The 12,897-nt window shown below is 43.6% G+C and overlaps 2 protein-coding genes across 2 annotated transcripts; one reads left to right on the top strand and one right to left on the bottom strand.

Moving 5' to 3' along the window:
* The first annotated feature begins 302 nt into the window (after nt 1-302).
* On the top strand, nt 303-12,628 carry LOC118418078. The gene is made up of 13 exons (XM_035823906.1): nt 303-593; nt 1,424-1,759; nt 1,993-2,172; nt 2,372-2,935; nt 3,043-3,199; nt 3,571-3,799; nt 4,341-4,528; nt 10,102-10,436; nt 10,601-10,780; nt 10,971-11,543; nt 11,734-11,890; nt 12,101-12,329; nt 12,439-12,628. Exons 2-13 carry the CDS (start codon nt 1,436-1,438, stop codon nt 12,626-12,628), a joined length of 3,306 nt encoding a protein of 1,101 aa, XP_035679799.1. The 5' UTR covers nt 303-593; nt 1,424-1,435.
* On the bottom strand, nt 5,871-7,604 carry LOC118418541. The gene is made up of 3 exons (XM_035824530.1): nt 7,292-7,604; nt 6,714-7,009; nt 5,871-6,241 (listed from the first exon to the last, which is right to left on the bottom strand). Exons 1-3 carry the CDS (start codon nt 7,292-7,294, stop codon nt 6,007-6,009), a joined length of 534 nt encoding a protein of 177 aa, XP_035680423.1. The 5' UTR covers nt 7,295-7,604; the 3' UTR covers nt 5,871-6,006.
* Nucleotides 12,629-12,897: the final 269 nt, after the last annotated feature.

The raw sequence follows: 12,897 nt of genomic DNA, 5'->3' as shown, positions 1-12,897 counted from the left end.
ACAGCATCTACTGTTTCTAACTCAAAGCGTAAGCCAATTTTGACCTAGAGTACGTTCACCTTTGACACAAATATAAGGTAACCCCCACCTGCACCTTGGACACATGTAGTGGCGACCACCTTCAAATAAGTTCCTGACACCCGAGGAATTGGTTAGTTTAGGTATATTGAGCTCTTCTCTTAGATAGGTCTTAGTCTTGAGTAGCCAATAGTGAATAGTTGTCACCCCTGCCGTTTAATGCACTCGTTGAGTTGTATATGGACAAGGCAACTTGGACAATTGGACAAGGCAGCCCATACGATGTCAAAGGGGAGTGTTTTATCGTCACACAAAATCACACTTGTTTCGTCTTCTTTGTTATTTGGCCAGAAAAGTACAATATTCTTATGCTATGAATATTTGAACCCAATTGAGTGAACAATCAATTGCCTCTTTTCAGTTTTCGCCCCCTATTTTAAATAGCATCGTCTATTGACCTCCTTGTGACCCACGAAGCTGACAAAGTCCACTTCGGACTGTCACATGTTTTATAATCTTTATACCCAGTCTGACACCATAAAGCTGCACCTTGGAAGATATCGTAAGGACGCAAGGTTAGAAGAAGCATTTGAGAACCCTTGATTCTACTAAGTACTAGTATAAAGTAACGTTAACGTTACCTGAAACGGTACGTTTTTTTGGTAGCATCGACCTTGCCGCAGGCGACAGACGTAGAGCTAGCTGTAACATAATGTTTTTCTCTCTCCAATCAAGGGGGTTTTATCAAGGTTTTTGTAGCTCTACAGCTGTCGCCTGCGGCTAGCCTCTACCAGGCCCCGCTGCAGATGTCGCAGTCTAGTAAAACTTGACGTCCACGTTCCAAAGTTCTACATAACGCCGATGATATATCTGTATCTGATATGTAAACATTAACGTTATCATTACAAGCCTGTATTGGTTCAAGAATTCCAATTTCCCCTAGGGGAGATTAGAATTCCAATCTCCCCTAGGGGGATTCAGAATCCTCCTAGGGGAGATTGGAATTCCGATCTCCCCTAGGGGAGATTAGAATTCCAATCTCCCCTAGGGGGATTCAGAATCCTCCTAGGGGAGATTGGAATTCTGATCTCCCCTAGGAGGATTCCGAATCCTCCTGGATTCCAATCTCCCCTGTGACATATATAACTTGCTATACATGTAACGTTATATTGCTTTTTTTAACGTGACTCCCATACATTATGCACACACACACACACACACACACACACACACACACACACATATATATATAAGTTAACGTTACATATGTAGTTAATAACGTTACATTGAAATTAATACAGAAACAATGGAAATGTGAGATACCAAACTTTTTGTGCCATGTTTAGTAGTGCTATCACCTTGATCTTAAGAAAGGGGCAAATCATGTAGAGTGTTTCCTTTGCAGCTGTCGGGGACCATGGTGGTTCCTATTGTACCTACGGCCAGCGGCAAGGTGCGAGGAACGGTGCAGTACACAAACGACCTGCCGGACAAACCTGTCTACACCTTCAAGGGCATCCCGTACGCAGCGCCCCCTTTCGGAGACCTGCGGTTCCGCGCCCCTCAGCCTGCTGCTCCATGGGAAGGAGTCAGGGATGCTACTGAACTGGGCCCTTACTGTCCTCAGGATCAGGATGCCTTCAACTTCTACCCTCTTCAGCTGAAACACTACAAATTTGATGAAGACTGCCTGACAGTCAACATAGAAACACCAACATTGACAAAGGATGCTGGACTGCCCGTAAGTTTTAACTTGGTCAGTGATGTTTCAATGAAAGGAGGTGTTTCACATGGGAGATAGTAGTTACATAGATCATGTCATGACCTACATGTAATATCATGGCTAACTGGATCAATGCCTTGTTCTTCAGTGTTATGTGATAGATGTATCTGTGTATGCATTCTTTTATGGAAATGCCCATCTTTACATCAAATTCAAAGATTTGCATTACATGTTAATACTATCTGTTGTAGGTGCTGCTGTGGATCCATGGTGGTGGATTTGTGTCCGGGCTGGGACATCAGGTTCCCTTCCTGTCCCTGGCCGCCCACCAAGATGTGATAGTCGTGACCTTCAACTACCGCCTCGGTGCACTCGGCTTCCTCAGCACTGGGGATGAGAACGCTCCTGGGAACGTTGCTTTCCTCGATCAGGTCAGATAATTCATCTGTTGTTTACAATAAGATGTTGATAAGGACATGGTGTTCTGGTATGATCAATTGTGTGCCAATTCCTATTTGACACATAGGTTTGTAATTGATTAACTGTATTTCAAAGTAATTGAAGATTATGTCTGCAAAGAAATTGGCAACACCTCATCATTTTTGTGCACTATTTCCATTCTTCTCTTAGATCCAGGCGATGGTTTGGGTCCAACAGAACATCCGGAACTTTGGAGGAGATCCGGACCGGGTTACACTATTCGGTTTGTCTGCGGGTGGCACAAGTGTCTGTTACCACCTTGTCTCGCCTCTCAGTAAGGGTCTGTTCCAACGGGCCATCTCTCAGAGTGGTGTCTGTCAAACGCTTGATGTCGTTTCAAATCCACTGGACAGAGCAGTGATGTTGGCAAAAGAACTGGGCTGTGACACAAAGGATACGGCCAGCATGGTGGCAGGCCTTAGAGAGAAGCCAGTAGACCAAATTGTAGCCTGTAGCCAACGTCTCTTGATGAAGCTAGGTGCCAAGGGAGAACTTCTTGCTTTTGGGCCTGTAGTTGATGGAAGATTTCTTGCAGCACACCCGTCTGACATATTTGATCTCAAGAGGGCACACACTGTGGACTATCTTCTGGGCGTGGGCAATCACGAGTATGGCTTTCAACTCCCCTCTCAGTACATCCGAGGTTTTGGAAGAGGAATAACGGAAGACAGGTTTCTTCTCAGGATGAAGAAGAGGATGAATGCAGTTTATCCGGTGAGTTTAGCACCTGTGTTTTCATATATTTTTTCATCACAACCTAAGCTTGTGTTATTGCTTTGTAGATGTCAGTTAGATTGAATGGTTACGTTTATTCCCAACAGAAGTCCAACCTGAACAACATAGCAGCAGCCATACGCAGGGTGTACAGAGAAGAGTACAACCCAGACGACCCACATGCCTTGGAGTACCAGTTCACCCATGCCTTTGGAGATCAGATGTTTGTTGCCCCGACTGTTCTCGTTGCAAGCAAACATGCCGGTGAGTCCATTACTAGAATGACAAAATAAACTCTCATTTCTATATATTCTTTTGGGAAATCAGACTTTGTGGTGTCTCATTAGTACAGACAAGGAGGTTGGCCTTTCCTCTTTTCAATCTCCTTGGCACAGAGGATGCATTCAAAGTACTGTAAATGTGTTTAAGTTCGCAGGGATTTAATTTCGTGTTAGCGGGAAATTGGAGTGTTTGCGGTGAGTTTGCGGTAGTGCCATACACTGTAGTCACATACTGTAATGGAAAAATGTTGGTGGTGGTTTTAAGTTTTTTGGTAAGACTGCCCTGCAAAAACCGCAAACATAAAACCACCGCAAACATTTCTGCATTTACAGTATGACAAAATTCTTTTTCAGCTGCTGGACAAAGAGTGTACCTGTATGAGAACCAGTACGCACCCTCCAGTGCCGCGGCCATTCGGCCTGACTGGGTGGGGTGCGACCATTCAGATGAGGCCATGATGGTGTCTGGTGCGGCCTTCCTGGATGTGCCTCTGAAAGTTGGTGCTCTGCTGCCGTTCTGCTCTGATGACAAGAGGACCAGTCTGAGCATGATGGCTTACTGGGCTAACTTTGCTAGAACTGGGTAAGTGTTTATATGCAACTGCCACAAATACTTGTAGTACCTAGAATGTGAAGGCATAACTTTGGTCATTGAGGCACCTGTTGCTTGAATGTGCCACTACAGATTATAAAAATAGCTACTACTGATATCATCATTCAAACATATGTCAAAGACTACCACGGACTGCTGACCTTACCTGAAGACTTGATTGGAATATGGACTATGAATATGAATAATGTTCTGTCTAGTTTTGTGCGTGTTTATACATATATATTATTGTTGCTTCTTTTTGTCGTATGTAATGCATGTATTGCAGAGCCCTACTTTATAGTAGTGCCAGGAAGCTACTGAGATGGGACACACAAGCATAATAAAACAGGAACAAATAAATGAAAAAGTATTTGTCTTACACTCGATCATCATTCCAGCATTTTTAAAAGACACAAAAAAAAATCATTTTCAATTTGCCCTTATCTCTAGTCCTCCTTTTTTACTGCAGCACTCTGGACTGTCATCCCTGCAGGATGAAAATGTACTTATTCAGCATTTTTCTCTACCCCAGGAACCCGTCAGACCGTACCGGCGGCCCGGCTGACAGCCCCATGGTACCAGAGTGGCCCCAGTACACACCTGACAACCCCGCCTACATGAAGCTGGATGTGACTTCATCTAGTGACGTAGGGCTAAAGCCTGAGAAGATGAGACTGTGGAATGACGTCATCCCCAAGCTCGCAGCATCTTCCAAGATGTGATGTTCAGGAAGTTGAGTTAGTGTTTTGAAGCAACATCAAAGATTTTAATGGATCGAATACATCTATTTTTAACCTCTTACTATTGCATACAACAATTTCCATGAACATGTATTTGACTGTACAGGCTATGCCAAAGGGCAGGTCTGCTCAAATTGATATATTCATAGTTTTTTTTTTTTTTAAAAAGGAGGAAATGTCAAAAATCCTATTATATTATGAATTATGATGGACACAAAGCGGGATTTGACACATTGTATATACTTTAAAAATTGTTTTATATAATAAGAATGAATTTTAATCATAATCATTATGACTATATTATGAATTATAATAAGGGCAGAATAAGAGTAAAGCATTTAACACATTGTAGAATGGTGGTAACTATAATCCACTACGTTCCAGGAAAGTTCTCAATAACATACCATTTGGGAATTGTTTGTTATTGGCTATCTTATTGATTTGGTTTAGTCACTGAAAAACATTTCACAAGGTCTACTTCATTTCAGAGCAATGAACTCATGTAAAACTGATGAATTGAAGAAATAAAAATACTGTCCTATAAACTAAGTCTGCAGTGATTTAATTGCCCTGTTGGGAGAATGTGAAGTGTTTTAGTGGTGTTGTGAAAAAAACTAAACTTTACGTAACCAACACCAAGTTTTTTTCCACAATGTCATTTACCAACACAGATGAACTTTCATGCTATGTTTATAGTGGTTTTAACTTAATGGTTGAAATTATAGTAGCATTACAGTCACATACCATATTGATGAACAGCATAGCTCAAGAACCTATGGATGGATTGTTGTGAAAATATGTGGCAAACAAAGAAGTTATTAGATTTTGGACCCTCTGGAGACTTGCTTTGGTACTGCACATGATCTGCAAATTCATGTTCTGGACAGGCTATGGTCATAATTTGTAGGTGGTAGATACTTGTGTCTCTTTTGCTCAGAAAGAAGGGATTTATGTTTGGGCCCTCTAGCGGCTTTCTTTGAAACTGCAGGGGGCGTTACAGTTGCAGACTTTGGAACAAGACGAAAGAATTGATGATTGAAAATTGATTTTAAGCTGATCCACTGCCTGAATGTGTTATTATTGTTATTATTACTACCATCATTATATTAAGTTATCCTGAGTTATTTGTATTGTAAATAGTTGACACCTGACGTTTAGTTATTTAAGTTTGACCTTTGATTTCAATTTTGATTCAGTTGTTGTGATTTTGTGTTATTTTATGTTGGGGTCTCCCGGCCCCCCAGGAGGTATTGAAAAACGCCAATAGGCGATGTATTTTCCTGGATAAATAAATAAACTGAACTGAAACTGAAACTGAAAGAATTAGGAAGAACTAATTTTGATAATTTCTACTTTAAGGTTACACTTTTCATTAAAGCAAAATGGTTAAGAGAGATTTGAAAAAGAATGATATATGAAATGAAGATCCGTGATGGATAGACGCCACTAGTACAAACACTAGCGAGGCTCCGATCCGGCACACGTGAAGCCGATAGTGACGAACTCGTACGACTCTTGCCACTCGCCCTCGCTGTTTTTCCGCAGGACGTTCAGCTCGTAGTCTATCGGGAGGCAGGCGAGGTCGGCCCGAGGCGCCCCCGTGGCGGGGTCGCGGCACCGGGAACCCGTGTACTCCTTCACGGCCACCTTCAGCGTCGACGGGAAACGGTTCGGCTCAACGTTGTCTTCATACCTATTAAATCATGAAACACAACGTTGGCCGATGAAAATGTACACAAGCATACATAGTACTTGTACGGTGTACCTGTGTCAGATTTGAATGAATGAATTAATGCGGTTTATTGCCTTTCAATAAAACATTTTGCAGCCAATTAGCTGAATTGTACGTTTTTTATACATCTATTGGCATAATTACACTTAATAAATGTTTTTAAAAACTACTGTAGATATTTAGACATATTGCACTAGAAAAAGACGACAACTACAAGTCTAGTAGTGTTTTAGTGTTTGAATACTTTACGTCATGCAACGGCACTGTGTGCTGTTTAGTAACTTAAAGCCTCAAGGTTTCAACATTGATCATGAACGAATGTCAAGCGCGTTGTCTTGATATTGAGATCCCTATGTGCCGTGAAGTTCAGTATTTAGCACGGGTTCGTCACAGACATACTTATATTATATTCTAGCATAGAAATGTCCGTTACCTCCACTTGCACATGGACCGCTCGATGCCCGGGTTGTCGACAGGTACGGGTGGCTGGGAGAGGTACCGGTCGTGGTGGCGGGGAGGGTGGACGGGGGAAGGGCCCAGAGCCGAGACGAGCACCGGTCTGTCCCCCTGTTTTCTCAGACCATGCCGGCGGCGTATCGTTCCCAGTGCTGACAGAAGTCCAGTAGTATCGCCTTGCTTGTCAACACGAGGAAGTAGGGATTTCCCTTGTGTTGGTCGCAGGTGGTCGACGAATGAAGCGACCACGAGCAAGATTACGACCCCTCTCACCTAAAACATGTTGGCCAATAGTTTTTAAACCGACTACAAACTAGGGTTATAAACTTAGGACACGTGAGAAATAGGCCGCGGATAGACAAGGTGGTGAAAAACTAGCGCAGGCCAGGGGGTTCCCGCACTTAGTTGTTGTGGACTTAAATGACAGATTTTCGGGTTTATGCACTGAGGGAAGTGACCAATACTAGTGTCTGATATCATATTAATCTCTAAATCCGATAACATACAAAGAAACCGCAAAACACCCGCCTTCAGAAAAACAGGAACTGTACTTACCATTGTCGTTGTTGTCTCCTTCCTTCAATATTATATGTGGGCAAGTAGATAGTTGAAGTGTTATATCTGGCAAGAATGACTCAAAGTTCCGGGTAGGATTTATGACTAAGTTTCTACCAGGTAGCTTTTCGTCTCTAATGATTTCTTCGAGGGTGTGATTAGTCGAAAGAGAACCCCTTTCCTTGAAAAGGTCTCTGTCGTGTTGCCAGCAAAACGCGCCCGAGGATATATACAGTTGCACTCAAACTTCCTCGTCATGAGTTTGAAGAAGAGGAAGAAAGTTACCCAAGAAAAATGACGGCACAAAACAATTGGGTAATGTAATACGTTATAGTTGTTTTAAAATCCTGCTTATATAAAGTATATAGTGATAGTAGAGATATATAGTAGAGCAGACCTAAATACTAGTAACTAAGTAAGTGACGCCACTGCCAAATTCAGATACTATAAAGAGGGAGTTATTTGCGGGGATCCGGATCTAATTTCACGTTAGGGGAAAATGGAGTTTTCGTGGTACAGTACTAGTAGTTTTGTTCCGCAGTGGATATGTACGCTTTAGTTTAAAGGAGAAATGTTCGCTGTGTTTTTAAATGAAGAGGCTACTGCGAAAAACACGAACATAAAAGCACCGCGAACATTTACCATTGTACAGCTGTTAAGCCACGCTTTCTGCAGTAAGCCCCTAAGGCCTGTACCTGGCTGTGTCAGTGGAACGATTTCACGCCTGGAAAACTTTAAATGTTCGATAATTATGCCGGTCAATGAACTCTCGGATACGTCCTTGGCAGTTCTGCCAATTTTTAAGAGTTAATTATGTTTGTTTTATACTTGTTAATATACGTTTTACACTTGTAGCGCCATATACTGCCATATAGTGATGTTATACTAACTAGTATGTTGTGATGTTGTGCATAGCATGATATTACAGGTATATAAAATAACGCCAAGGAACTCGTACTAAGAGTCGCCTAACGTATGTGGTCCAGGACTATTTTCATTTACTGCTGCACAATCCCTCGCCTCGGTATACCAGCCAAGAAGCAGACCTGAATTCGCGAAGATAGAAGAGGGTCTGCATGCTCTTTTGCGTAAGGCGTAGGCAGGCCTTTTAATTTCCCGTAATTCGTAGGGAAGCTTTTTTATTTCACGTAATTCGTAGTGGGGATGGAAACTTTACCGTAAAGCGTAGCCAGTGCATTTCACGTAAAGCGTAATCTAGTCAAAAAATTTTACGTAAAACGTAATCAAGCCTAAAAATTACCCGTAAATCGTAGTCTGGCCTCCCAAATTTCGTAAGTCGAAGCGTAGTCTACCAGTAAATTTTAGCCCCTCAAAACAAAGGAAATTGCGTTTCAAACTGAAGGATCAAGATTTCAAAATTTTGCCGGACCGACTCTTTTCACCTTCGGTCAATTGACATGGTAAAAATTGTTTGGGTGGCCTCGCCCTCGAAAACCTTTTTGCTAATAGAATGTCATTGAAGTTAGCTTAGTCTGCGAACAAAATTTGCCCATCAAAATGCAGGAAATATCATTTTAGAGGGTCAAGATTTCAAAATTTTCATGGTCCTCCCTTGCGCCGCCTCACGCCTTCGGCGCTCGAAATTCTGAAAATGATGTTGCGAGATGTGACGTGTCAACCGCAAACACCCTTTTTTGCTGATAGAAATTTCATTTAACTTAGCTTTATATAATAGCCAGAAAAAAGTAGGAAATCGTGTTTCAGGGGGTCATTTTCCCGGACTTCTCTTGCGACGCCTCGCCCCTACGGCGCTCGACATGGTCAAAATCTGTTGGGTGGCTTACACTGAGCCCCTAGGAATCTTTGATTAGATATGCCATTTACTTTGGCTTTGTCTACCAGCAAAAATTTCCCCTCAAAATGCAGGAAATAGTGTTTCAGAGAGTCAAAATTTCAAAATCTTCCCAGCGGAGCATGCCCCCGCCCCTGTCGAGTGTTCCAGAATTTAACGTAAACCTTGCCGGCCTTTCTGAATTTAGCGTAAAACGTTGCCGGCCTTCGGAATTTAACGTAAAACGTTGTCGACCGTCCTGAATTTAGCGTAAAGCGTTGTCAGGACCCCCCATGCAGACCCTCATAGAAGGACTCGGGCAAGACTACGAAAATTTCGATTCCACCTACTGTCAAATAGAATGGTCCAATGACCTCTTGAACTTTGTACACACTTTTGCTTGTCAAAACACTGCTGGTCATAGTCCAGGTAGACATGGTAGACCGCGATGACCTTTGGAATTGATAGACACAAACGACTGTTTCACAGTTTCTCCACTTGAACTGTTAGGTGTCGAGGGTGAGTACGTTTCACAGGATGATCCATGCCATGATCAGTCTCCAAGCAGATACCCCAAGGTAGTAGCATAAGGTAGTATGGGAAGCTGGCAAAGAACTCAGTATTAGGACTAGGAGTGTGCATCGGATATAAATGCACACTCGTAGGTCGGCTATACTCCTTTGCCAGCCTTTGATCTTTGATCCTACCTAGCACCCAATATCAGCTAAGCTGCCTGGGTTTGCCATGTACATCTACATGTATTGCATTATCTGTAATTTCAATAAATAAACATATAAATAGTATACTACCGTAGGATCTGCTTGGAGATTAACTAGGATGACCGTTGTGTGGGGAAACCTTGTGTGCGGAACATTGTCCCTGTACTTATGTTTTCTGGATACTTGTCATATTCTGCACGAGAATAACGATAGTACATGATTGTGTATATATAAAAGATTTTTGATGTGGCTTGTTACAAATGCGATGTGTAAACTGTAAAAAATTCCGCCGTCCCCAGCAGTAGCGACCATGGTGGTTCCTATTGTATCCACGGCCAGCGGCAAGGTGCGAGGAACGGTGCAGTACACAAACGACCTGCCGGACAAACCTATCTACACCTTCAAGGGCATCCCGTACGCAGCGCCCCCTGTCGGAGACCTGCGGTTCCGCGCCCCTCAGTCTGCTGCTCCATGGGAAGGTGTCAGGGATGCTACTGAACTGGGCCCCTACTGTCCTCAAGACACAACCTTTCTTAACAGCATGGTAGTGAAACAAGAACATTACAACTTGGACGAAGACTGTCTGTCCCTGAACGTCGAAACACCGACGATTGCCAAGGACGCTGGGCTACCGGTAGATATCAAAGAGCATTTTGTCTGCTATCACAATAATTGTAGAATACAACAGTCTAGTACTTTCGTTTTGCACAGGTGTCAGCACATAAAGCTTTGTCATCTTTTTAACCTTTGCATTGTGATTAAACATAGAATGATATAATGCTTTGTGTTTTGGTGCAGGTACTACTGTGGATCCACGGAGGAGGGCTGTATACTGGTTCCGGGTATTTCCTCCCCTACACGTCCCTGGCAGCCCACCAACAAGTGGTCGTCGTCACCTTCAACTATCGTCTGGGCGTGCTGGGCTTCTTCAGCACTGGGGACCAGAACGCCCCTGGCAACTTTGGCTTCCTGGACCAGGTTAATGTCGGGCTTTAAACTACTAAGAAACAATCACGTTTATTCAAACATTGTCTGCTAGTTTCAGAGATCAATCCGCTGATTACACAGAGCAATCATGCCTATCTATCTCCAACTGAATTCAGCAGCCATACTGAAAGTCAAAACTTACAATTGAGCTCAAGATAAGCTGTTTTTATCTAACATATAGATCCAGGCGATGCGATGGGTCCAAGAGAACATCAGGAACTTCGGAGGAGATCCGGACCGGGTTACGATCTTCGGCGAGTCAGCTGGTGGAGCAAGTGTCTGTTACCACGTGGTGTCTCCTCTCAGTAAGGGTCTGTTCCAGCGGGCCATCTCTCAGAGCGGGGTGTGTCAGACCTGTGGCACCTTCCCTAAGCCTCTAGAGAGAGCTGTGATGCTGGCAGAGGAACTGGGCTGCGACACAAGGGATACCGCAAACATGGTGGCCTGCCTCAGGCAGAAGTCAGCGGATGAACTTAACTCCGGTACTCTAGAAGTGATGAAGAAGCTTGCCCGTCAGGGAGCATCAGTGCCATCCCAGCCGTTCTCCCCTGCGGTTGACGGACACTTTCTTCCCGCGGAACCGACTGTTCTCTTCGATACGGGCCGAGCAAACGCCGTGGACTACCTTCTAGGCGTGAACAACCACGAGTACGGGTTCCTGCTTCCCCTGACGATGATTCTGGGCTATGGCCGGGGAATGACCGAGGACAAGTATCTCAGCAGGATGAAGAGGATGACTGGCGCACTTTACCCGGTAACCTTAAGCATATACAAATGTATAATGTTCATTCATAATTCTTTAAACATATGTGTGAATTGTGTTGCTTATTTTGAAAGAGCTCCACCAGAAAGAAACGTGAAACAAGGGAGCGCTTGTATGGTCCAGTCGACAATAACGACTACAAGGCACTCACATAGCATCCTTTCTCCAATGACAACTCCAGGGTTCCAACCAGAACAACATTGTAGCAGAAATCCGTAAGCTGTACCGGGGCTGCTTTAGCGGAGATGACCCGATGTCCATACAGTACCAGTTTACCCACGCCTGCGGTGACCACGTCTTCGTGGCTCCTACGGTTCTCGTCGCGGACAAACACTCGGGTGAGTGAACGTTACGTTGTACAATGTTTCATTGAAACCGACACCAGACTTCCAGTTACGTGCTTTCTCGGTTTTCATATTGAACGTCATGCTGAACAAGACTGAAGATTCCAAAGTGTTGCCATGGCTTGGTCCACTTACCAAGAATTCCTTCAATTGCTCTTGTGAATTTAGCCTACATAGCTCTAAACACGCCTTTCCCATTTCCAGCCTGTGGACAGAAAGTGTACCTGTATGAGAACCACTACACGCCGTCACGGTTCTCCGCTGGCCGGCCGGACTGGGTGGGGTGTGACCATGGAGACGAGCTGTTCGTCATGTCGGGCGTGGCCTTTTTAAATGTGCCTATGACCTCCGGACGTTTGCTGCGATTTTCTGCAGACGACAAGAAGGCCAGTTTGGATATGATGGCTTACTGGGCAAACTTCGCGCGCACCGGGTAAGTCTTGTGCTGTTCACACTCTTATCTCCGATGACGATCTTTCAAGGTGAATAATATTTGCATTTTTGCCATGCTTTTCACATTCTCTTGGTCGTTGTTTTTTTAGGAACCCGTCTGACCGTACCGGCGGCCCAGCTGACAGCCCCACGGTACCAGAGTGGCCCCAGTACACACCTGACAACCCCGCCTACATGAAGCTGGACCTGACGTCATCTAGTGACGTAGGGCTTCATCCTGACAGGATGGCTCTGTGGAATGACGTCATCCCCAAGCTAGCATCTTCTTCTAAGTTATAATTCTTAAAAGCTAAGGATATTTGCTTCTCATCAGCATAAGTGGAAATTCCTGACAACGACGTCCTTATCATGAACGTTTGAGTCATGTAATCTTATAGACACAACAGACGTGTCAAAATTGTTAAGTTATCTATGACTATCAGGTATATCAAGTTTCTGATACGCACAATATTTCATTACACAGATTATGAGAATTCAGACGTTTGTATCCCTTTTATTATCAATATGGCAATAATTCATTGCTGACAATAACAAGGTTTTATAAGATA

Source organism: Branchiostoma floridae, chromosome 6 (assembly GCF_000003815.2).
Source record: "Branchiostoma floridae strain S238N-H82 chromosome 6, Bfl_VNyyK, whole genome shotgun sequence".
Classification (NCBI taxonomy): Eukaryota; Metazoa; Chordata; class Leptocardii; order Amphioxiformes; family Branchiostomatidae; genus Branchiostoma; species Branchiostoma floridae.
Note: the sequence above shows the minus strand (reverse complement) of the source record. Positions and strands in the feature narration are given on the sequence as shown.

What these genes read in the sequence shown, in the direction of transcription:
- LOC118418078 (XM_035823906.1), top strand. Translation starts at nt 1,436, where the DNA reads ATGGTGGTTCCTATTGTACCTACGGCCAGCGGCAAGGTGCGAGGAACG. An exon ending in CGTTGCAAGCAAACATGCCG is followed by an intron (nt 3,200 to 3,570) that starts GTGAGTCCATTA and finishes ATTCTTTTTCAG; the next exon opens with CTGCTGGACAAAGAGTGTAC. An exon ending in CGCAGCATCTTCCAAGATGT is followed by an intron (nt 4,529 to 10,101) that starts GATGTTCAGGAA and finishes CGCCGTCCCCAG; the next exon opens with CAGTAGCGACCATGGTGGTT.
- LOC118418541 (XM_035824530.1), bottom strand. An exon ending in CGGTCCATGTGCAAGTGGAG is followed by an intron (nt 6,242 to 6,713) that starts GTAACGGACATT and finishes ATGATTTAATAG; the next exon opens with GTATGAAGACAACGTTGAGC.